At 46.2% G+C, this 25,181-nt stretch overlaps 1 protein-coding gene across 4 annotated transcripts in view; it reads left to right on the top strand.

Annotated features, from left to right (window-relative positions):
• Positions 1 to 25,181, top strand: part of LOC144170283 (superkiller complex protein 3) — a 48,373-nt gene that overhangs the window by 17,615 nt on the left and 5,577 nt on the right. For all 4 annotated transcript variants that reach the window (XM_077699975.1, XM_077699978.1, XM_077699976.1 and 1 more), the window contains exons 20-38: positions 1,418 to 1,518; positions 2,086 to 2,188; positions 3,348 to 3,518; positions 4,742 to 4,938; positions 6,547 to 6,608; positions 7,760 to 7,816; positions 8,940 to 9,083; positions 11,247 to 11,355; positions 11,990 to 12,086; positions 12,857 to 12,931; positions 13,187 to 13,311; positions 14,220 to 14,340; positions 16,995 to 17,176; positions 17,344 to 17,601; positions 19,700 to 19,887; positions 21,502 to 21,660; positions 22,049 to 22,131; positions 23,446 to 23,512; positions 24,393 to 24,526. In XM_077699975.1, coding sequence (XP_077556101.1) covers positions 1,418 to 1,518; positions 2,086 to 2,188; positions 3,348 to 3,518; positions 4,742 to 4,938; positions 6,547 to 6,608; positions 7,760 to 7,816; positions 8,940 to 9,083; positions 11,247 to 11,355; positions 11,990 to 12,086; positions 12,857 to 12,931; positions 13,187 to 13,311; positions 14,220 to 14,340; positions 16,995 to 17,176; positions 17,344 to 17,601; positions 19,700 to 19,887; positions 21,502 to 21,660; positions 22,049 to 22,131; positions 23,446 to 23,512; positions 24,393 to 24,526 — 2,433 coding nt within the window. The remainder of the gene's footprint in view (positions 1 to 1,417; positions 1,519 to 2,085; positions 2,189 to 3,347; positions 3,519 to 4,741; positions 4,939 to 6,546; positions 6,609 to 7,759; positions 7,817 to 8,939; positions 9,084 to 11,246; positions 11,356 to 11,989; positions 12,087 to 12,856; positions 12,932 to 13,186; positions 13,312 to 14,219; positions 14,341 to 16,994; positions 17,177 to 17,343; positions 17,602 to 19,699; positions 19,888 to 21,501; positions 21,661 to 22,048; positions 22,132 to 23,445; positions 23,513 to 24,392; positions 24,527 to 25,181) is intronic.

Here is a 25,181-nt window from a genome sequence, read left to right on the forward strand (position 1 = left end):
TTGAAAACCCTTGATTTCTTTGGGCAACAAAGAGGAGACCCGATTACGTGACGGGGTTTTCGTGGCTTATATCAGTGTGGCCCTGCGCACTTCCCATCCAGAACACGTGTTCTACAATTCAAAGCCAGCTTCGGGGTGGAGTAGTGGTGCTTTATACAGCTTTTACAATTTAAAGTGAGGTTGGGAGCACAGTCGTGCTACTTTGTACAATGGCTCGTACGGAACGGAATCCCTGCATCAGACGGGGCAGAAATTAGCATAGGTCCCCTTCCAATTTTTCATGCTGCTTTCTGCATTGCCTCATTTTGTCATTCATTTTACATATCTTTCCGTTGCTGTGCTCCGCCATAGCTATACCCCACTACGTTTCGAAAACGAATGGTGCTGACACTCCACAGTGAAATAAAAATGAGCACAGATAAGCAAAGCTCTAAATGTGAGAACACTAGGCTTTACTGGAATATTTTATTTTGACGGGTGTGGTGTTGGGCAGAGCCAGAGCCAGTGGTGTCGTCAATACCCCCCCCACCCCCCCCCCCCCCCCCCCACCCTCCCCCAATAAACGCAGAAATTTGGGGAATGAGGTTGGCAGGGGGTATTCAGTTATTTTCCTCGCTTTTCGAGACTGTGTATTAAGAGCATTTGCAGAGCTCGAAAAAGTCCAAGATGGCATGGATTTTGTAAAGCTCCCTCAGTAATACTGTGTAAAGAGGTGTAAAAAAGCAAACGTTCAGCGTGTGAAAACAGTAGTGAAACGTTAGGACATGTGCTCCCCTGCACTCTTGAAAATGCTTTGGCAGGGCCTTGACAGCCCTTGAATATCCTTGAATTCTTGTCTCTGAATCCTGTACGAACCCTGTAAATGCTACGTTGGTAATGCTTGTCTGTCACTCAAGGAACACTTAGAAATGATTTAATTCACAAATGTAGTTGGTTCAAAGGCATCATTGCTTGTTTTGTACTTCATTCATCTAAAAAAATGCTATTTTCTCACTTTACAATGTTTGTACGCACATTTTTGAGGAAGCAGTTAGCATTTGAGACTGAAGTGCAATTTAGCAGGCAAGACATCCAAAACACTTTCTCTTTTGTGCTCAGCTAAGACTAGCAAAGGTTCTCTGTCTGGCTGGCTGCTGCGTTGCGCTGTCGTACAAATGAGCGTGCTAGACTGCAGTACTTGCTGGCTGCAAAACGCTGCATCGATACCTTGCTGAAATTGTGAAGTGTATTGGACGGAGTCTGTTGACTGTGGTGGAGGTTTGCTAGCCACATGCACTCCATCCAGTATGCCAGAAGAGTTGAGTTTTGAACTAGGCTTGGTGGCTAGAAAAGCAGATTGCTTGTCGTTAAGAAACGAAACAGGCAAGAATGTATTGACAGGTGTGTGGAGAATGAATGTGCTCTTTGTTTAATGAAGGATGGCTGACATCAGGAGGCGCCAGAAGAATTTCAAGGAGGGTGCAGAGCTTTTCCAGGCTGTCCTTGACGTGGAGCCAGACCTTTTTCATGCCCTCAAAGGTTAGTGGGGTGATTTGAGAGGCGGGAAGGGTAGGGGGCATCAGTGCAGATAAATTGTTCGCACCACACTGCCACTGAACTCCAAATGACCCTTCTATCCTGCTGGTCACTGCCACAGGAACTGTTAGCTACCATCTTTGTTTGTATTACAGGTGTCAGTGTGGTGAGGCAAACTTTATACTTGTGTGGTGCTTGCCATGAGCGCAAAAAAATTGCAGAATTAGAAAACAACGAAATAATCAAATCTGTTGAGAAAAAAAAGTTATCTAGGCCTTTTTAATGGTAATGACAAAGCTGTACAACATCGCAAGACATTATCAATCGTATGGAATTAATTTGGAAGGCAGAAGCTGGGGAAAGAAGCAACTCCGATCGTGCTACGGCACGTTAGCCCAAGTGGTGTGTAAGGGTATAGGAAACGAGACATACACGTTTTGTTCGAAAGGGCTAAAATTTGAAGAATGGGTCTTTGGCGGCGAGCAGAGCACTTCATTCAGTGCAGGCCCCTGGAATGCATGTTGCGCATGTGCCAGTAAAATGAGTGCAGTCGTTTCCTCCTCCTTTCAGGGCTAGCAGAGTGCAGGCGATCACTGGCCCGGGAACACTTTGTGCAAGGCCTCGTCGGCCTGGCCAAGGACGACTGTCAGGCAGCGATGGACGCAGCTGCTAGGTAGTGCTTTCAGTGCCACCTTGTTTGTGCACTTTTATGCACACTTGCCTCCATGGTCGGAGCTAAGTAATGGAAAGGCTCACTGGGTTGTGTGCCACTGTACCATTGGTGCATTCACTGGTGCACTGGCTGGATCGTTCCAGTGTGTGACTAACCAGTTCAGCTAACTAGCACCACTGCCAAATACGGCTAGCACTACAACTTGTGGGTTAGTCTTGGTAGGTGACCCCGATTAGGTGCAAGAACTACCAAGCTGTGCTAGCCATGTGGTGTTGTCCGAGGCTACACACAATACGAGTTCCAGCAATAATGTGCGGGCCAGGGAAGTACGTACCTACTATTTTCGAGGTAGTGGGGGAGGACCATTTGTATTACCAGTTCTTGTCTTCACTTTCTAGTGAGACAGTGCTGTCAGTGCCCATTAAGTGTGATGGGTTTTCACTTTTATGATCCCTATCAAGAGTGCCTTATTAGCTTTTGGTGTCCCCATTGACATTGTAGCGATTTAGGCAATTTTTTTGTTCACCCCCATTGCACTTTTCTGATGCGCTTCTTGTCGGTCATCTCACCGCACTTACCATCCCTTTCCCCAATGAACCATCCACACTTTCTTACTGGCAGCCTGAACGACGTTTTTCTGCTATAAACCTACTGCGGTGCTTTACTGGGCGCAGCAAGTTTAATAGTGTCCAAGGCATGTCGCCTCTCTGTCTCTCTCTTGTATTACAGCCCCATTCTTAAGTGGGCCTTGAGGCGGATATCGCTACTCTTCTTGTTCTTAAACACACCACCACTGTGGAGCACACCCTAGCAGGCCTGGGAGCTGGATGCACCCTTTTAAAACGTATCTAAATCTCCTGAGGTGCATGTGTGGAGTCGCTAAAAGCAGATCTCCTAAAGCAGTGCGTAAACAAAAGTGCTTCTTCAACATAACACCAGCTGCCACTGACGACTGCACACTGAAGGGTGTTCTCTAAAATTTTTTTGTTTTGCCCAGGTGGGAGCCGCAATGGGTAAGCATAGAAAAAACACAACAAGCATACTCTGGTGTTGCAAGGGAGTGTGAGCACTCTTACGTGTAATGTTGACTCGAGGACACTTAGAGAGGGGAACAGGAACGTGTGGTTCTTGTCCTACAGTCTCCGCACTGTGTGTGCAGGGCCCTGGCACAGGACAGCAGAGTCCTGCTCGTGTGGAAGGCCATGGGGGACGCCTGCCTGCTCCCCTACATGTACGGACTGGACCCCACTTCCCTGACGCTGCCCGCTTCCATGCAAGAGGGTGCACAGCAGGAGGCTGGCCCACAGCAGCTCATAAGGGCTGCCCGGAAGTATGTTTCTGTGCACGCATCCACTGCTGCCTGTGGGCAGTGCACGCATGTGACCTTAGGGGGTGGCATGAACTTTCCCTTGGTTGACTGACCTGAGTACTTTTTGTGATCAAAAGAATGTTTTCTAGGAACCTAGTAGCAGTGCTGTCAACTCTTGTTAATGAGACGACTCCAGTGGAGTGTGATATAAATGCTGCTATTTCACCATGTCAGCCATGTGCTGTAAGGGGCATCCTCTTTGAGGGGGAATCACACGGAAAAAATTTGATAGTCACTTACAAAATTATGAGTATGGGCTTGGTGTTAATCCGTGTTGACGAAGTCTTTGCTGCTGCATTTCTCAGGGCATGGCTGGTCACGCTCTGTCTAAATGCAAAGAAAATGACTTGCTCCTCCTTGGAGAGCAAGTCACCAGATCTGAGAGTTAGTGCATCTTCATAACCAGTGTGACCTTGCAGCTAGTTGGGGAGGCTTTCACCTGCTACCTAATAAACACGCCCACTGGGCAACTGGCATGTACCAACTGTGGAAAGGGAATCTATAAAGAGAAGCGAGATTGCCTCAGAATCAAACTATGATAGCTTGCCAGTGCTTGCACTCTTTTTTTAAGTGTTGCAATCGGCTGGTGGACAGGTCCGATGACAACAGTGTTTATCGCGTTCACCTCGACGAAAATATCATCCGTGATGAGCCGCAGTGTTTTGACGAGATGCTGCTTTCTTTTGTGAGTCGCATCTGTTGCCATTGAAAATGAAGTGCTAGATACAACACTGGCAGGGCAGGGAGTCAAATTTCACACTATCAGATTTGTGCCAATGCTGATCCGTGGCAAGATTTGCCTTGTCGTAGGAATGACCGACACTACCTTACCGAAACAAGGGCGTTTGTAGCGAGGGCTCATTATAGGTTACAGGAGTTTTTATTGTTCTAGGGTAATTGCACAAGCACTGTTTCAAGTTGACACACTTATAGTTTGTGTGCAAAGTGGAAGCACAAATAAGTGAATAATAATGGGTTGAAAACATTTTTTACCTCCAGTGTGGCAAGGTTTACGCAACTTTGTTGTAGTTCAATGCATGTTGGGACACGGTTATTGTAGTTCCATGGTCATGGGGGCACTGCTTGTTCTCTGGGCACAGATCTTTCCCCCAGAAAAATTCATCCTAGTCCTCTTCCAGTGTTGTAATCATGCCCCCCCTTACCTTGCCCTTGGCGCATCGTAGGTGCTACATGACGGCCGTGAAGCTGAAGCCTCGCCTGGCCTCCTTGTGGCATAGCCTGGCCGTGGCTGTGTGGCTGGAGGCGGCCCTGTTTGAAGGCAGCTATGCTGATGCTTTGGCCTGTGCCCGCCAAGCAGTCACCTTCGCTCCTGACAATTTCTCCTATTGGAATAGCCTGGGAGTGGTGGCTGCTTGCTCAGGTACTTGTCCCTGCTATTCTGTTCTTTTATACATGCCTCATTTTAAAATGCACCTTAGTTAAATCTTGCAGCACTGCTAGCTCATGAAATGAGTATACAGTTAAACCTCGTTATAACGAGACGGGCTATAGCGAAATAATGGCTACAACGAGCAAATCGTAATTCCCCTTAAAAGTCCCCATGGAAACCAATGTATTTAAAACCTTGTTTTAACGAGGTAAAGTTTGCCCATTACAGGATAAACGAACAAAGTTCGTTCGAAAATAAAATTTTGAGACAATATCACGGTAGTGTGCAACACAGATTTAAAGACGGTACGCAAGGCTACAACTGTTTTTTCAGCAGTTTGGAACTCCCGCCATGCACCTTTCCGCAACACACGTCATGCCATGCGTCCGCTGCGCCCGTGAAGCCATTCCCACCTTCCTCTCACTGCCGTGCGTGCCAGTGCACGCGGCACGCACGGCGCGCTCGCCTGCAATTGTTGTCACTCGCCATTGCATGCCGCAGAAGCTGCGTTGTTGAAGTTGTGTGCGTGTTATTTTTCTTTTTCTTTTTGCTGCTTGAGCCTTATCTTTTATCGTGCTGCACGCGTAATTCGAGCTGCATGAATGCGCCAGGCGGGAAGCGAAAGCGAAAGACGCCAAATGTGAAGGCGGCCATTATAAAAGCCGTCAGATCAGGCACGAAGCTGAGCGAGTCGTTGTTCGCATTAGAAAGATGCATCAACGTCCAATTATGAACTTCTTTGTAGCTAAGCCTGTCTGACGTTCAAGTCACGTATTCTGAACTGCGGTAAAGTAGGTGCACGAATGTTCTTTTTTCACTCCGGAATGCGGTTAATTTAATGTGTATTGCCACGCGGCGCGATGCAATTTCACCCGCTATTTGTTTTGGGCAAGTACAGTGCCCAATATTTGCATAAATGCCCGTTACGATTACAACAACAAATCGTGGCACCCCTTCAATTTCGTTATAACGAGGTTTAACTGTATGTACTGACATGCATTAGTCAAACCAAACAATGTCTACGAGAGGAGTACTAGCGGCCAGGGCTAAAAAATCAAATTGCGATGACTGTCTGCAATAGTTTTGCCAGAGCATGGGCAAAAGTGCCAAGAACTCACCCACAGAATTTCAGCCAGTTCCTCTTTCTAATAAACCTTGGCACAAAATAGAAATTGACATTGTCGGCCCTTTTGAACATGCACCTGCAGATTGCAGATTTGCCATTTTAATAGTTGATTATTTTTCGAAATGGCCATGGGTGGCTTTCTCACTTTTTCGAAATGGCCACGGGTGGCTTTCTCACTGACGTTACCTCTCGCACGGTGATGAAGTTTCTTCTCACACTCCATCTGTAAGGGTTACCCAACTTAGGTAGTGTCCAAACATGGGCGACAGTTCACATTGAGGAAATTTTAGTTGAACCACCAAGCCAGGAGAGCTATCATGACATGCAGACCAAGCCAGGAGAGCTATCATGACATGCAATTAGGGCCCGTTGAAAATGGCGCATGCTTTGCACTCTGATCTGGTTTTTTTTTTTCCACTTGTTTTTTTTTATAATAGGTAACCCACCTCATTCTTTTTTTTTTTTTTTTTCAGGACCAGAAAATTACGGCCTGGCACAACACAGCTTCCTGAAATCTCTCGAAATAAAAAGAAAAGTCAGTGTTTTTTTTGCATTTGCTTGTTATGCTTGCATTGCATGCTTATACAGTTAAATCTATTCTGGCATTTTGTCTTGTGAACCTTTTAATGTATTTGGCATGGCAGTAGTTTGTGACATTACTGTCCGAGTTCTTTCGATTCTACGATAGAGCTTTCATTGCTCTGCTTTTTACTTATGCCAGACCAAGCAAAGCTTAGGAAGGAGCTAGTTGGTTTGTGGACTTTGTAGTAAGTTAGCGTATTTCAGAGGCTTTATACGAAGTTGGTAAAGGGTCGTAACAAATCAAAAACAGCACGCACATGTAGCTGCAGTCACATGTCTGCCCACATATGCGGGTCTTGTATTTCTGCTATTCTTACATTTTACGGTCTCTCACACTTGTCATTTTGACCTGCCGAGAACTGCTGAACGGCAGTTTTATATTTTATTTGCCCATCGAATTTTTGTTGTGAGGTCAGTTATGGACAAACTGCTCAGAACTGCTGAATGCTGGCAAATAAAAGAGACCGTCAGTGATGTCATTCACATTGTCAGCAGGCTATTACAGCATAATTCCATTAAATTAATGTGTAGGTACTTGACTTTGACCTGTATGTCAACTTAGATCATTCGTTTGCCGGTTTGGGCAGATGCAGGATTTTATTTGGTCAAAAAAAAATTTTAAATGCAAATACTTCAGATATAAGTTCTATTGCATGGCATATGCTTCGGTAGGGTGTTGTGAAGCGCATCGAATACTGCTCAGTGCATTTAAATGGTATCTATAAATCCACAGCTTGCATAACTAATCCAGTATTAAAAGTAGATTGTGATTCCGTCAAACCTGGATTTAATGAAGTCACTGGAACCTGCAAATTGCTTTTAGCATTAAGCCTGTGGGCGACTGCAGGGGGGAATCTGCATTTGGTTATTAATTCAGAAAGTTTGTGAAATATGGTTTTGTAAGATCGGGGTCATCAGTGCCATGTGTTGTCATTCCTTGTCACGTTTATTAGTGCTCCTTTAAACAGTCTTAACTCGATATGTAAGAAGTTGCCGCTTTGCCTTTATAATGCCTAGTTGTGCCCGAAATGGCTCATTTTGTCAGGAAAGCGATGCGTAGGGGGGGTGGGCAGTAACGATGCTCTTACGTTGTGCATCTTTCAGAACGTAGATGCGTGGACGTACCTAGGGATCTTGTACCTCGTCAGTGACAAAATGCAGGTATGTATGAGAAAGTACGTATGTACATATCTTCATATCCAGCTTTACTTTCTGTGTTCCTTCAGCAAGCTCCTCATTCCTAATTATGTACAGTCGAGTCCACTTATAACAATACCGTTTATAATGATATATTGGATATAACGATTAACAGCTATGGCACCGTCCACTTTTGTGTGCTTTCTATAATTATATAAACCGCTTGTTACGATGCTCCAGTGCCGCAATATTGGATGTAACGATTTAATCTGGTTATAGTGTGCACCAAAAATGCGAGCTGCTGCCGGCTCTTCATGCCGACCGCGGCGCTGACATGTGCCACGAGCCGCGATGCGTTTTGCTGCTTCCCTTCTACCCTTCAGAGAACGAGTCGACTGTGCTGCTTACGAGGAAGTGAGGGAGGAGGAGGGCAGTTTTCCCTCCGAACCCCCCCCGCCACCAGCTCCACCGTTTTGGCATCGTCCCCGTGACCGCTCGCACATTCGCTTGTTGTCACATGCACGCCGCTTTGAATTTGACTGGGTGCCTCTTCAGCTGCCCCTGTTTTTCTGCAGAAGGGACGTCAGGGCCGATGTTTTGAAAACGCCTGAGTGCCTCACTGAAGAGGCGATCATTGTGTGGATGCGTGCCGCGGACAGCGGTGGCAGGGACAACTCTGATGACGTGGTTGTGCAGCCTACTCAGGTAGTATCTTCGCAGGAGGCCCAACGCATGATACAGTCCCTCAGGGTCTTCGTTTCCTCCAAGGACTTTTCGCCGCTTTTGCTCAGCTAGGTGAAGCACTTATAGGCAGCAAACAAAGCTGACAGACTATGGCTTCTTTTCTGCAAATAAGTAGTAGTATGACCTTGCTTGCATGCAAATAAAATGTTTTGAGCTCTGTTTCATCTTTTTATTTCCCAACCTACTTATAACAATTATCGGTTAGAGCAATAAAATTTTCTTGGCACTTGGATATTGTTATAAGTGGTCTAGACTGTATATGGGTGTGTGCGTGTGTGTGCATCTGAGTGTGTGTGCACATACACAGAGAGATTTGAATAAATGCTCCTCCCCCCCAGCAAGTGATAATGTGTTTCCAGGCTGACCCCTGATCCTTGTCTCACTAGCACCGCTCTTGCTGCAGCTGGCCCACAAGGCCTTCACGAAAGCCCAGGCCCTGCAACCTGAGGTGATCCTTCCCTGGATAGGGCAGGCATGCATTGCTGAGAAAATTGGGCACCAGGACGCCCTGTGGCTGTTCTGGCACTGTGTGCAGCTCGGAAATCACGTGAGTGGATCTTCGCTTTTTCATTCTCTCTTTCCTTTTTTCTAATTTTTTTCCCTCCGGCTGCTTCTGGAGTAGCTGCTTCAGTATTCGGTGGGGAGTGGGGAGGTTGCAGTAGCTGTATCATTGCGTGCACATATTCTTACCACTTTTTTTGCTTATAAAGTATATTAAATTTTACTTGACTTGGTAATTTAACCATTAACGAAGGCAGTTTGCTCCTTTTAAAGCTCAGTTTAAGTTCCAGTGTTTCTCTGAATGAGGTTGTCTTTCCGGACTTTCCTGAACAAGATTTCAAGTTATCAGGAGTCTGCCCTGAAATCTTTCAAGATAAGTGGGTGGAAATAGATTTCTGACTAGGTGAGTTGTTGGGGATTAAAAAAAAACTTTTAATTAACCAATATTAAGTTAACGGCATCTTAGCTAACAAAGTTCTCCTGTACAGTGGTCTTGTTCATTCGTGCATAGCTTGAACATGCAAATACATCAATGAAAGAAAAGATTCTATTAGGTGCGAAGCCCCTTAGGGGCTGGGGCTGTTGGCGTTTCAGGCCGTCATCGTCTCGTAGTCGTAGTATCATGTAGTCACAACACTAAAACACCGGGACACTCGTTTTCCAATGCCTCGCGCCAGGACTTAACGCGTACTAAAAGTGTATAATGGATAAAACCGGTTCAAAATAAACTCACACGATTTAAAAATTTGTGGAACACTTCCTGTCCACTTCAGCAATCATCAAGCACAAGCAGAAGCTGTTTGTAGACGGGCTATAGTTTGTGTTAACTCGAATACCCACCGGCTCTTGACGCTAGGCTTGATCGGGCTAAGTGGTCGGTCAAAGCAAGAAAATGCATTTACCTGGTGTTGGGGCCTCGTTGATCACCCAGGACGAGCCCCCAGAGCGAGGCGCGGACATTGCACAGCGCTCACGTTGACCACTGCCACTACCCCAAACTGGGGCAGATGGGGCATGCAAATTGCTTAAATCTGCTTCAATGCAAGAGAGGGCGCCACCGCCTCAGTAAGCGCGTGATTGCTCATCTATCTGGTGTTTCTCCAGTGCCAAATCAGCGTGTGCTGTGTGGCGAGAGAGAGTTACAATATTTGAAAACACTTATACACTTCATGCTTCGCCCCTCCTCTGGTTTCACGTGAGTGAAGATGGACCGGGGATTTCTTCAATAAAAAAGAAACTACTGGATGTGCTGTATACCTTCTTTTCTAGGCCGCCCTCATGCAAGTATGCTCAGGCATTTTATCTGAGTCCTGAAGTACAGTGGTCTGTTCGTTTTTATGTCCGTAACACCAGTATTGGTTTCGATGAAGACAAGCCCCCTTCTTTCTTGCTGACTCGTTAGTCTTTTGCTGAGGAAACTTCAAAATACTAGCTTTTTCAGGAACAGCGCATCCAGTGTTCGTGCACTAAAACTTATTCAACCTTTAGCGTTCCTTTAAAATTGTGTTGCATTAGGGACAAGCCCTTGCAAAGGTGCATCCTCACAAATGTAGCCTTTCCTCTCCGTGACATCCTTTCTTCTGTCGAAGCATAAACATGCCTCAAAACAAACACAGAGTATAAGTTAGAGCTGTGATCAGGGTTTGTAAGGCCATGCAGCAGCGTCTGATGCGAAAAAAAAAAAAAAAAAAAGAACGGCTAAATAAATACCTCTGTTTTTTAAGTGGCGTTCGTTTGAGTGATGATAAACAAAAAGTGATTGAAAGGTAGCTTGTGATATGGTTGGATTCATGCATGTTATGTTTATAGTATGGTACTGCTTATAGTGTGGATTTTCACGGCTCCCACGACATACGTTATAAGCGGTCTACACTGTATTTGAAAAATGTCAGTGCAGAGCATTGTCAATTTGCATTGGCACATCGGAGGATTTGTGGTGCCCAAAAGTGTGCCCTTGTGCAGCAAATACCAAGCTAGTCCACTCGTGCATTTTGAAGAGTGCAAGGATATAGAACTTATGAAAGTTTATCAGCTGCAGCATCACTGTGGGTATGGACTGTGGGCAAAATGTGTGGAGTAAAGTGGCATGCACTGGACGTGCCTCGGGACAAAAACCATTTGGTCTTGTTGTTTTCCTGATTACTAATGTACCGTGGCTTAATGCAGTGAGCAAATGAGTGCCCACTGAATGCGCACCCATTTCTCGCAGGTTGATGCGGCCCGAGTGTTTGGCCGCTGGGTTTGCAAGGTGGCGGGAACTGAGACATGCAAAGGGGACATGCTGCCCAACGCCTCTGATGCACTGCTGCACATTGCTGGTGAGGGGAGCTCACACTGGTAATAAGGCGTTTGCCACTTTCCTTGAGCCACACTTATCAGGCTGGCCCAGTGGCTAGGGCGTGCTGCTGGCATGACGACGTAGGTTCCATCTCAGCTACGGTGACCATAAAGTGCCTTTGTGTTGAGATTTTGGCACACGTTAAAGATTTCCAAGTGTCCTAATTTAATTCGTAGCCCTCTACTACAGCATGCCTCATAGCCCTAGTTGAGCTTTAACGCATAAAGCACCAATTATATGAAAGTCTTGGAGCTCTAAGTCACACTCCAAGGAGCGTCTAAGACAAGGGGCCGTATTCTGAGTCCCTCCTCCACTCCATTTGCTCCCTCCACTCGGCTAAGAACAGAATTCCGGCAATGCTTATGCATGGGGAAATCGAATTCAAGGCTTTCCTCCACTGGGGTCTTGAGTGGAGGAAGGACTCAGAATACCAGGGAAGATCTGCTGCAGATAATAATGGCAGCTCTTTTCATGTCATCATACGGCCAGTTGTTTCCAAATAAGCTGCTGTGGCCGCTGGCTCCAACATGTGTCGAAACCTCATTTTTTTGTGGTCCTGACATTAGTTGTGGATTTGTTGCGATTCCAGTGCTTGTTTGTGTGTCGTTCTGCAGATGTGGCAGGGGCCGTGAGACCTGAGGCATACAACACTCTGGGACTCGTGCTGGAACAAAGAGGACTGTTCAGGAGTGCCAGGGACGCCTTTAAGAGGTACATCTGAAACGAACAAATGATAATCTCATAACAGGAAAGTGCCATCTTATATTGTTGGTTTTTCCATGGAGGAGGAATAGCTGACTGTAGTGCAAAGTAAAATTGAGGCCAGGAAAAAAAAAAAAAAAAACAAGGAAAAAAAAGAAATTAGTAGAATTCCTACTGGGTTTGTGTTACAGTTGAGCCATGCGCTTTGCACGAAACATTTTCGTGCACAGAAGGGGTGTTGGCATTACTTTGAAAGATTGGCAGTTGCATCAGCAGAAGTGTCAGCTTGGCTTGTAAAAGCTTGCCATTTCATGTAGTTCATTAGCAATGGCTGTTAGGCAGGGACTACTCAGATTTCAAGCCATTAGTGTCTGCAGAAGGGTTAAGTACCCTTCTTTATGCAGGGTATTAGTAAGTAGCCGCTGAACCAACTCTGCACCAGTCGGCAGCATATTTCAGCATTCAGCTACCACAAGGGACTCTTGCCCATAGACCTCTAGAGAACACTAACAGCGGAAAAGTTTGTGAACCTTGTGAATAAATGTACACGTTTTGGTAAATTAATGTACATACACACACAACCTGACAGAGGCCAGGTCTGCATGCAACCTTACGAGAGGATACTCTGAGGTGCTGAGCTCTCCCTTTGTGCCAGCTGAACACTGGTTCACCTTCCCTATGGAATGGTCAACGTTGATCGGTGCATTGTGGGCTTCCCAGTCTCTGTCAGCACGACCAAGGTGGCCTAATTTTTCTCCCCTTCGTGGCCCTTTTTTCAGAGCACTGGATTTGCGGGACCAACTGGACGATAACGATGCGAATTGCGTCCGTGTAAACCTCGCTCGGGTGCTGTGGTAAGAAGTACAGTGGTTTGCTTTTTCTTTGTGCAGGGTGTACAGTCACAGTTTTGCATGCACTGAAACAGAATTTTCACTGCTCTCTAGAAGAGGAGCGGTTCTTTGTAACCCTCGTATTGCTTGTTAGCTCTTAACATTTCTATTGTCAAGTTTCAAACGTTAGGGAGTGCAGCATGCTATGCGGTGGCTCAACATAAGGGGACCTGCGTGATTCTTTTTTCAACAGCTTTTTTTTTCTCTCTCGCTTGGCAGTCGTCTCAACTGTTACGAAGAAGCTCTACAGCTTTGCGACCAGATCGAACCACGCTCAACAGACCTTCTCTGTGTCCTTGGCCATGCCTATGGGAAAGTCGGGCAAACTGCGGAAGCTCTGAAAGGTGTGAAGCATAACGGGTTGTTGGGTCTTGAAAAAGAGATGTATGAAGTGCAGTAAATGAAAGGGTGGTATAAAGGTACAGAATGGGCGCATGTTCCGTCTGTTGACAATTTTTGCTTCACTGTGTCTTTTCCTTGAAGTACTCTGGACTCTTTGGCAGTTTTTTTTTTTTTTGACCACGCTACGCCATTTCGAAGCCAAGGTGCAACTGCACTCGGAAAAATGGTGACTTGTTGTGTGTTCAAACCGTTTAGGATAGGCCAAAATATCCTAGAATGAGTCAGACTCGTCTGTTGCAAATTTTGCGTGAAATGCTTCAATGTGTGAAATGCGCCCGTGGGCCGGAAAAAGGTGTAATTAATTAAAACGTTCCTACTTTGTACAAATGCAGTTTAACTTACTTAAAAACTGCATTAGTTGATGAAGACAGTGCTGATTGCTGTCAACAAGCTCTTGAAACACATACCATGAAAAAAATCATACGTAAATACAACATATCATGAAATCAAAGCAACAAAGAAGTAAAAATTAAGCGACACGTAATTTTTTTGGTCTATAAATATTTTTGTAATGTCTCCAATTTATTTTGATCGGGGTACTCGAGGTGATTGGTGCCCAGATGATGAACACTGGCTGTCATGACGCCTTTTGTGCCATCCAAGACAGAAATTTTATTGAAACGGAAAGCACAGGTTGGCCGGATACTGATGTCCAGGTCAGGGCGAGGTTCTTCAATTTTTCACTGCATAGCAACATTTGGATATTGTGTACTATAGCTGCAAAGCTAAAATTGGCCAAGATGGCTTTTAGCAGTTCTAGCAAACAAACATTAGCAAGACAGAACAAAAACAAAAGGAAGAAAAACAGCAGGCTTGACTCATTTTTGCCCTTCTTTCTTTTACTGTGCAGTTTATCAGGAAGCGCTGTCGACATGCCAGCCTGAGGAGAGGGAAAAAATAGCGGTGGCTATGGCTCTGGTCATTCTGAAGGCTTCCGGAGCAGCTGCTGCAAAGGACTTCCTCGAAAACAGGTACCAAGACTGCCTGCTAACCTTTATCACACACTAACAACCACCAAGGGCATTGCACCAACTTATAGAGGGCGGGAGGGAATGTTGGGGGTCAAGGTACAGGGGGGGGTCGACTGTGCGGCAAAAGTTTTGGCAGTGAGCTAGTTTGGGCTCGGTGGATCTGAGTTTTATTGCAAGCATGTGAGGTGGGAGGCAGGAGGTGATGGGAGTAGTAGAGTTCTAGTTTTTGTCCTTAGTACTGTACTTGCTGTGGTTGGTGTGCTCATCCTTTGGGTCGTAATCTTGTGGCCGGTAAGGAGTGTTGCTCGGGGAAGTGTGGCTTGAGTGTGCACACGACCTACCTCTTGCGTGGTGACCCATGCTCCAGTGGGTGGTGCACCAAATCGAGAATCACAGAGTTGGCAGTGCTGGTGCACATAGGCGCTGAGTTTTCCACGGATGTGTGCTGGTAGCAGGCTCACGGAATGCCGCACTCACCGCGTGTGCACTTTGTAATGTTGTCAGTTGAATGGGATGGAAGGGGAGATGAACTTCTTGGGAATGAAGGGGTGACTGAAGGGGCATGCCAGATCCCAGTTTCCATGCTGCGGGGGTATTGCGAGGATTTTAATGCAGGGTAGACTGTCTCAACGTGGTGGAAGTTGAATGTGGCTGAGAGTTGTGCGGCTGTGACAGGCCACATAAGTGAATGATATTCACAGTCATCATCATCATCATTTATTGTACCTTTAAAGGCCCCTTTCGAGGTATTACATGAGGGGAGGGCAAGTACAAAATTCAACAATGAGTGATGGGTAATGGTACTAACATAAACATGGAACAGACTCATAATTAAATAGCAACTGAGGCAAATAGGTATATACCCGAAAGAAACTTTAGCAATTATAAAACTAGCAACAACTGAAATGATCTGAGATTAACTGCCTGGATGCTAAGGGCTTGGTTCGTTGATTATGGTTTCGGGCAGGTTCTTCTAATCTTCAATGGCTGTAAGTAAAAAGGTTTTGTTGAAAGCGTTAGTTGACTCATGTAAATGCTGTAAACTTAATCTAAAGACTCGATGAACGGGTGGGATGGAGAACTGTACTGCGTTGCGAAGGGGAATTAATAATATATTTTGTGCAACAGGCAGAGTTGAGAAACTTTTTTTGGGGATTTCAAGGGAGGGATGTTTAAGAGATAAATAATAGTGCTAATGATTGAGTGCGAGCTTTGTTGTAAAAAAATCAATCTAATGGCACGATTCTGAATTGATTCAAGTGAATTCAATAATTTTGATGGGGGCTCCAAATAGCCGCTGCGTATTTAGACTTATGCGTGTGAAAGTTTATTAGCTAATTTTCAAATTTGGGTATGGGGAGGAGGTTGGGGATCTTTTGATGTAGCGAGGTGATTTTGCCGAGGCAGCGGTTAGTTGTGTGTGATTGGACCATCTAAGTTTGCTTGATATGACTACGCCAAGATGTCGGTACGAATCGACCTTGGTTAGAAATTTTGAGTTTACTGAGTAATGGAAGGAAATGTTACTGTGCTTGTACGAAACCTACATGAATTTACATTTTTTTGTGTTAAGCTGCATCAGCAATTGTGAACAGCGTTTTTGTATGCTAGAAAAGTCATTCTGAAGAATAATTTGGTCAGCGCTGCTTGAAACGTGGTGGTAAAGTGCACAGTTGTCTGTAAACGGGCAGAACCGTTCTTTGAACCATCCCTGAATTTTTGCGTGTTGGCACACTCGGTGCCATTCTCTTGTTGCCCTAGAATTTCAGTTTTGGTATTCTGCACTAACCCTAGATTCCATGTGGCACAATGCGAGGTGCAGTTTACATGCTCGAACATTTTGGTGCACCAAGTGTTATAGTTGCATGGAGCAGGTGGCCAGGGGCACATCAGAAAACACGGGAGGGTGTGGGGGATGATGCCCCCTTTTCCCAAGTAACATCTCAAATAGTGTTGCCAAGACTGCAGTGTGTACAGGTGCTGTCAGAAGTAACTGGAACATGGGAGCTGTGGCCGAACCATATCGGAGTGCCGTGTAGCTGCACCAGCGGTAATCAAGTGGGGGAGAACACGCATGTACGCCTGCCAATGGCGATAGCCCATCGAGACATCTCAAACCAATTTTTTTATCTTGGTTTCGAGCATTGTCTGGGAAATAGTGGTCACGGCGATGGCACTGATAGCAGACACATTTAAAAATATTTGAAAAGAAAAATTCTCAGCGCAGATTCCTGCGACAGCACTGCTTCTCCATTAGCTTGCCTGCGCTAGAAGTGTGCGAAAGACGCTGCCGTGTGCATATGTGCTATCAGCGCCCTCGCTGAGACCACTATGCTGTCAAAAAGTGCTGTTGGCCACGTTGAAAGAAGTTGGTTGAGAGGGATGGATGGGTTATCACTGTCTGCAGGCGCACATGCGTGTTCTGCTCTTTTCGTTTATCACCGGTGCAGCTACATGGCGCTCCTATACAGTTCGGCCGCAGCACCTGTGTTCCAATTACTTCTGATGGCACCTGCACTTTCCAGCTGCTTCGTGCCACGTCTTAACAAATAGCATAACATCCCTCCCCGGTGTTTCACCCTGAGCTCGCCACTAGCCCTGACCATGTCAATAGAGCGCAGCTTCCTGTGTGTTTCTCGTGCCCTTGTGTGCAGGTCAAATGAAGCGTCCCAGTCCTGTCACTCCCTGGAGGCCCTCTGCTGCTTGGCGGCGCTTGCCCAAGACAGCGCAGCCTGCCTCACTTTAAGGCAGAGGCTGATGGCACTGTCAAAGGATGGGCCACAGTTCGTGGACAGGACTGCGTCGTTTTTCGTCTGGCAGTATCTCATGGAGGCAAGTGCTTGTTAGCCTGCGTGCGCAATATTTTGGCACACATCACGGATTTACAGCTGGTTTGTAGCCCACCTTGTAGTCCTGGTACACTTAGAGTACGTAAACTGGCAACTTTCTCTTGGAGGGGATTGAGGCCAGTGTGAGCCATTGCCCTCGCTTTCGCGTAGGGAGACGGCGTGGTGCACAAAGAGTGTCGTGCGCTGTGCGGTGCCATACTGCGGGACCCCAAGGACGGCCGCCTGTGGTCGCTGCTGGCTCACGCTCTGTGCTTGGCCCAGAGGTCTTCTGCCCTCAAGTGCTCCCTGGTCGGCCTGGAGCATGGGGACCGGTCCCCGCGCCATCTGGGCACGCTCGCGCTCGCCAAGCTGATCCGCGGGCGTGCCAAGGAAGCCCTCTGGCTGGCCCAGAAGCTTGTGTTCATGTTCCCTGGTGAGGCACTGTCTCTCTCTCTTTGCCCGGGGCCGTAACGCGTTTATGGGTCTGGCTTTGGCACCTACATTTCTACACTGTGTCTTTATCCAAAGTTTTTCGTTGAGCTGTCATTCATATGACTCTCCTCTGCTTTGAATTGCCTCTGCTGCATCATTGCTTTTGCCCTTAGCCTGCGCACTCAAGACAAAAATACAATTGAATTACAGGTTTAGTGTGTGTCCCAGTGGAGGACTACAGATTAATTTAGACCACCTGCATTTCTGTAGTGTGCGGCAAATGTTGTGTACGAATACTCTTATATGCTGTGGCCAGGGTTCTTATGGCGGCAGTGCAGCAAGGTTTCCCAGTCAGAGAACACAATAGCTAGTGCGGCCGAAGCACAGCCATTTACTCGGGAACTCGTAGAAACCTGTGAGCACAAGGCCCGAAGGCATCCGTGGTCCACACCAACTGGCCGAGGCCGGAACGGGAGACAGACGCGAGAGATCAGCTCCCACCTGAGGTGGGGCCCCATCGCTGTCCACAGCCATTCTCTCTCTGCATGTGCGTTTTTGTGGATCCCCACATGGGCACATATACGGAGAGCAATGGTGCCATCTGACGGGGCCCATGTGAACCTCAGTGCAAAAGGGAGCCACGTCATAAGGCCAGGGCCCTGGTGGCGCTGTTAGCTGTGCTCAGCTGAACTGGGATTTGCCTCTTTTCATGACAACAAACTCCGAATTGGGATCGCAGGTCTTGGCAATTCCCACCGTGTGAATGAAACATTGTAAATGCGTATGTTTTCTTTCTTTCTTTTTTTTTTTTTTTTGAGTTTCAAAGTGAAGCTTAGCTCAAGAGTTTTATTGGGGAATGCATTAAAACAGATTAGTACATCATGTCTAGCCACTTTCATTATTGTTAGAAGTGGTTGGTTCTTTCAAAACAATGGCATTTTTCGCTGCACTTTTGTAGGAAAATCTTTGACATGAACAGTATGCTCCACAGTGTGCTACTGCTGTACGCAAGGTTGTTTGTGGGATTCTTGGCCAGGGATTTCTTGTGCAGGCAACAGCATATGTGTGGGCCTTTCTTATTACTCGCCTCTGGAATGGTTGGTGGTTTTATAGACAGGGTCATGCGGGAAACATTCGTATGACTCAAGAAACCACTCTGATCTGCACCCCAGGGGGATTTGTTTTCATGTCTCAGATTTCCTGATGTACATTTTTTTGCATTCCTACAGGCTTTCACTTTATGCCTTGTACATTTTAGAAGTTATTGATGGGTTTCGTAAAATTGGACCGGGAAATGTTTGAAATGTACCTGATTGACTGCTATTAGGCACTCCTGGGATGTTTCGAGATGTTGCTCTTTCCGTATCTTGTACATGAGCTATAATTTCTACTGAGCCATTATATCGAAAATATAGCAAGGCTCTTTACCTGTGATTTCTTCGCTTCCAGCATTGGTTCTGGGGGTCAAAAGAAATACAAAGTGCTGGATTTATGGTCAGTGTTGTCTTCATTGCAAACTCATTGACTGTTCCTTGGGCACTTACAGCATGAACAATAGGCTATCCTGCTTTGATTTTTGACTCGGAACTCCTCTTAAGCCACTACTGTCTCTCATGCAAGGCTTATAAAGATCACTATAATCAGTAAGACCGTCATCTTTGTCTCTTTTATAAAAATTTTCGTGAATCCAACTTCTGACTTGCCATGCTGGCCACAGGTAGCCTCCTTTCTCTGGATAGTTAATGGCGAGACGATAAAGAAAAAAATGCAAGCAAGGATCAGCCAGGGAGTGAACAGAAACTAGCGCTGGCTGTTGGTGATGCGTCTGAGTGCAAAACTGCAAACGGACTAGGCGCCACAGCTGTAAACAGCTATTGAACAATTAAAACCCGCAGCCCAGCGATTTTCTCGCTTTTGCAGTGAATTGGATAGAAGAGCCATTGTAATTATTCCTTACCCTTCCACTGCAGCGCACCTCACAGCCCATGTTTAATAGCTTCAGAACGTGAAATCCCAGTCTGAAAATTTGTTACCAAGGGATGTTTATCGATAAGCACAGCTCCTCATGATCCAGTCCCACTCATTGCCTTCTCATGCAGGCTGGCAGCCAGGCCGGGTGCTTCTCGCCATGACCCTTGGCGAAGCTCGCGTTCAGGCGGACAATGCAGTGAATGACCACTTCCTGCTTGGTGCCGATGACTCGCTGAAGCTGTGGTACTCCCTGGCCCAAGTGCACTATGCCTGCAGCCACCGCCAGTGGCACAAGGTGTCCCAGCTGGTGCCTGTGGTGAGTAGTACGCCGGAGTGTGTGACAACAGGAAGAATAGCTCCGGCAGTTTCCCGGCCAAACTGCCGAGACTATGCAGGTTTGCCTACTACCCTTAGTTTAAACAGGGATCTTCGTTGTACAGGAGGCCAGCTACTGCTAGTGTTTGTATAGTGAGCAGAAGATGAAAAACTGTAGGTCTGGCAATGCAGCTGGTGACATACCAGAGTGAAACATGGTTAAGACGGGACAATATGTAGAGCACACGGGACCAGCACTAGTCCTATGTGGTCTCTACTTATTGTCCCGTCTTTACCACGCTACTTAACCATGTTTCACAGTTCGAATCAGCTAGCCCACATTTATGCGTTGACATATCAGAGGAATTAGGTCTGGTCCTCTCTGCCCCTGTGCATTAAATAACGGCTAGCTGCTGTGAAATTTCACTCAGGCCAAATTATTTCAATGTCATCAAACTACCGGTAGCAATATTCTAGGCTTCCAATGCACTTAGGCTTTTAATGGCATGCATATAAAAGTGCTCCGTAGCAGAGGCTATGCAGCACTTGTGGCGCATTACTAAATCGTTCATTTTACAGGTTATGACCCGAATCTAGGACACTAAAAAATGTGTTGTTTTGCCGGTTAGTGTAATTCTAAAGCCGCGTAGTTTATTTGTAAAGCTTGTTGGCTACCCTTACGGCGGGTGCCAATGTGGGGTAGGTAACTGGTTATGTGGAAATGGCCTGGCTAGCTATGCTGGTGCAAGAACTACAAGCTTTTCTAGCCATGTAGCAGTGTTCGAAGGCTCATGCACAGTTGAGGGATGTCAACACACTGGTTACAAAGAGTGCCCTTTTTACAAGCTTTTACAAGCTTTTTACAAGCAAAGAAGACACACACACCTGCTATTTTGCAACAAGGTTATCGGCAGGCAAACAAGTAAGAATTTGGTGCCTCCTCACCCAGTCTATCCTCGGAGCAAGCGAGTGCTGACAATTGCCATGCTACCATGCGGCCTGTGCAGCTGCTCTGGCCAAGTGCGCGATGGGCTTCAGTCATGCTTGGTTCAGCCCCATTTTTATGCGACAACAACGCCTTCAATGACATTAAAACAGCTGTATATAAGTTGTCTCACAGTAGCATGTCATATTGCCACTGTCATTCTTAACTGTTCATCTCCACTACTACTAGTGCTGCATTCACTTTTTCTTCTTTATTGGGAAGGAAGTGCCACCAACCATGCCTGCTACACACGTTCAGTCACTAGTGCTTCTGGCTGTGGTGAATTGCTGCCTTTTTTCCAGTTTAGGTTTCAGGAGGTGAGACTGGCTGCTCTTTGCTGATTGCTTGAAAACCACCAAATATGCTCATGCATATTTAGTATGGCATATTACGTTTCTTGGCTCACCTATTCAGCCATGCTATGAGGGAAATCGGTGTGCGTAGCCGTGTGTGTTTGTTCCCACTGCTACCCAACATTTTGCAAGCTAGAAAGCTTAGGCATATTCCCAACAATTGGCTGAGTACTGCTTCCAGCATTGATGGACCAGTAATGTGAATGCAGCGAGAGCAACCATCGTAATGCAGGTGTGACACTCGTAACAGTAACCAACCATTTTTAATTCTTTCCAGATTCTTTGGGGATTCTCGGGCAGTCCTCTGGTGTCCAAAATGCTGAACGTGCTGCAAGCATTTTCAGATTTGCTGGCAAACACCAAAGTTGCTGAGCGAGCATCTCTCAGCTCTCTTCAGGAAGTGGTTGATTCAGCAAACACGGCCGAATGCTGGCAGGTTGGTGGCTCTCGCACTGATCTGGTGTTAATCCCAGACTGCATGGAGCACTATGTTTGAGATGCTGGTATGTGCAGCTGTCGGTGTCTGTGTCAGTGTACAGCCATCACTGCTCTACTTTTTAAGCCTGAAACCTAGTGTGGCACGCACTCTGTGGTTAGTAGGTGCCTATAGTTCCATGATGAACAGCATACCTGCTGTGTGTGTCAGTGTGAAGAGCACAATGCTTTCTTTGGTATAGATACATGGTGAACTAGCTCAAAACCTCGATTTTTCTTGAGTCTGTGTGCAGAGACTCTAAATAATAGGCATGGCAGGGCCTTGCTATAGGTTCCACGGTGCTCGCTTTTTGTTCTTGAATGATAGCTTGAGGTTTTATGTGTTCCAGATGCTTTCAAAGCTGCAGCAGATGACTGGGGACCACAGTGCGGCCTTGGAGTCACTTGCAAAAGCAAAGAAGTTTGACGACAGGTAAGGAAGCTAAGCTGTCGTAAATTATGTCGATGTGATTTCCATCTGTCTTGTGTGTGCCTGAACTTTCTTGCCCTCTTTGTCTAGCTTTTCAAATGGTTGTTACATTTCCAGCCGAAAGGAAGCCAAAAGCACGTAAGCAGTGTTGCCGTTGTGTGATAGGAGAGTGCTCTTCTTCCCCCCCTTTCCCGAGTACCTCGTAGCAAAAACTGGGCACAGGCTGCTTCACTGTCAATGCACTCCTTAAATAATTGACGTGCTGTTGTTGGATACAACATAGGGGTTCTAATCAGCGGGTGGAGGCGAGCTTTGGTGTCAGCTTAGAGGCAGTGTTTTTCTCGGAACATTTGGGCCAGGTGAGATGCCTAGCCAATGGGAGCTTGCTTCTGGGCTAGTTGGTACATTATTTCTTGCAAAAACACTGCGCTAAATTGAAATTACGAAGACGAAGGACGGCGGTGCGCTTTCGTAAGTCTGCATCGTGTGTTCCGCCGTCCTTCGTCTTCGTAATTTCAATTTAGCGCAGTGTTTTTGCAAGAGATGCCTAGCATCACTACTTGGCATAAGGTAAGCGTGGTTCATGCTGCAAAAGTCACAAATTCTTTTTATAAGTTCATTTATGCTGTATTTTATTGTGGATGGCAGCATTATTAAATATTAAATACAAAAAAATATGCTTGCATTTCTTGGAAGCTTCACTAGGTTGGTTCTGGCTTTGGTTACGATCTAGTAGGGCTTGAATGCCTGTCTTCTTGTAGTGGTACGTATAGGTACTATATACTTTAGCATTGAGGGCTGCTAGGGAGTACATTCTGCTTGCATTCTTTATCCTACACTTTAAGGGGCCCTGGAAACCAATATCGATGGAGCACAGTGATCCCAGTAATCTTTAAAAATGCACAGCCATGGCTGAGGGTGGCGTCTTGTTACAAGTGTAGTGTTACCATTTCCTGCAGGTTTGCCAGTCAGAAAACGCCCTGAGAGGACACAACTGTGCTGTAAAGTGGTGCGCACATGCTAGGCACAATGTTTGTGTTAGCAGTTAGCGGATGCACAAGTAACTGACTATTATTGAAGCTGCAACACACCCTTTACTTAGCACATAACAGCACCTGAATAGAAAACATTCTACGACACTATGGATAGCATAAACACGGCCACTGCACACTGAATGCATGGGACACTACATAGCGCGGCACACAGGCAAACACTGATTGGCCTCGTCATGAGTCTTCATTGGATATCACAGCATCGAACAGATGCTGACAGTGGTGATCAATATAAACGATTTGTACCCTGTTTCCCTCTTTCCAGCAAATCGAAGACAACCACCATACATTTGGAGCTGCGCCAGGCTTGGCTGTCCTTGTGCGCCGCGAAGGTGAGTTTCGTTTTCTTCTCTCGCAAAACGTGGATTCCCGTATTGCTGAACCTGCGAGTAGCTGTTTGGAGGCTGTCAACTGGACACTGCACAGCAGTTCATCATGGGAAGGAGGAAACGTTTGTTTGTCTGCCTGTCCATCGCACCAGTCAGAAAAGGAGTTTTGGCAGTCTCTCATGGGTCAAAGACTAACAGCAACTGGTGCGTCACTAGTATATCAGTGTGGCCACAAGTGGGTCATCAGTGAGTAATCTGTTGGGTGAGTAGTGATGCACCAATAATAATATCTTTAGAGGGTGGCCTACCAGTGAGCCACCGGTCACTAGTGCATCACTTGTCTGCCACCTGCAGCGGCACTGGTCAAGCTGCACAGCAATTCAAGCAGTGGCCACCGAAATTGGATAGCCTGCGAAATATGAAATTGACAAACGAATTGCATTGCTGGAGCCACTAAATGAGCTAGGCATTGCCAGAAGGGGGGGGGGGGGGGTGCAGAAATGCGATATTATTTTGATGTCATTTGCAGTGAAGCGAGCATATGATAAGTACATGACCACTGTTTTCCACCTCTGTGCTGTGCTCTACCCTTAGTGTAAGGCTAGTTGCAGTGGCTAGCTTCTTGCCTGTTGTACTCTGAAGGTGGTGAGCTAACAACACAAGTTCCCCTTTTCCTGCAAAATTGATATGGCATAGATGTGGCTAATGCATCAAAAAGGAAGTGGAGCTGGCTGACTTTGTCCCGAAGCAAGAACTCGTGCAGAGGGGGGGGAGCAGAGCAGCAATACGGTGGTTGGGGTTGTTTGGCTGCCTTTTGCTTCTTTACAGAAACGCTGCAGCACGCAAGTAGTGCAATGACACTGGTGCAATTTCCTCGCCCCAGGCTGGCTCAGACCAACGCGAAGCTCACCTGAAGTCTGCCCTGGACTGCCTCACCAAGGCACTGCGGCTGAATCCCAAGTGCAAGGCGGGCCACCTGATCCTCGCAGCTTGGGCTCTGGAAAAGGACAATCCGAGGCAAGTGCCGGTGCACGTCCAAACCCAAGCTTCTCAGGCTACTGTATATGCGCATACACATGTAATGCCTGCATTTATGTAATAGCTGCACCCCTAACTTTGTTACGAACGTTTGAAAGAAAAAAGATGTTTATAGATTACCCACGTTTAAGTCACACCATTGATCTTAGGGAGGTTGTCAGTGCCATCTACTTTGCAGTGTGAGAATAATTTTTACAGTGGAGCTGTGTATGTTTAAGTTACCTATATAGTGTGCGTGGACAAATTGGCCTAGAATAAAAATTTTCTCACTGATGAGTTAATGTTTTGTGTTTCCGTCTTCAAGGATTCCTGGAGTGACGTTTTGGCCGGTCTATTTCCCGTCCAGCTTGAAGGGCTTTCAGAATGACATTTTGGCCAGTGTCTTTCACATCTAAGCACACACACATCAATGGTTGCCCCTTAACTCTTTTGTTACGGCGGAAAAACGGCCAATTTTGAGTGCTTCCACAAAACTATTTTTTTCTCTTGAGCTAGTGCACACATTTAGCATTGCTATGCATGTAATTGTAGCTTATAGATTGTAGCCTATAGATAGAAACACATACCAGCAGTTTTGTGAAAGGTACAATTACTTAGAGTTTATTAGTCAAATAATCAGAAAAAAATGCACAAA

The sequence above is a fragment of the Haemaphysalis longicornis genome, unplaced genomic scaffold (genome assembly GCF_048455015.1).
Source record: "Haemaphysalis longicornis isolate Haplotype H1 unplaced genomic scaffold, Haemaphysalis longicornis Haplotype H1 scaffold_2, whole genome shotgun sequence".
NCBI classification, from domain to species: Eukaryota; Metazoa; Arthropoda; class Arachnida; order Ixodida; family Ixodidae; genus Haemaphysalis; species Haemaphysalis longicornis.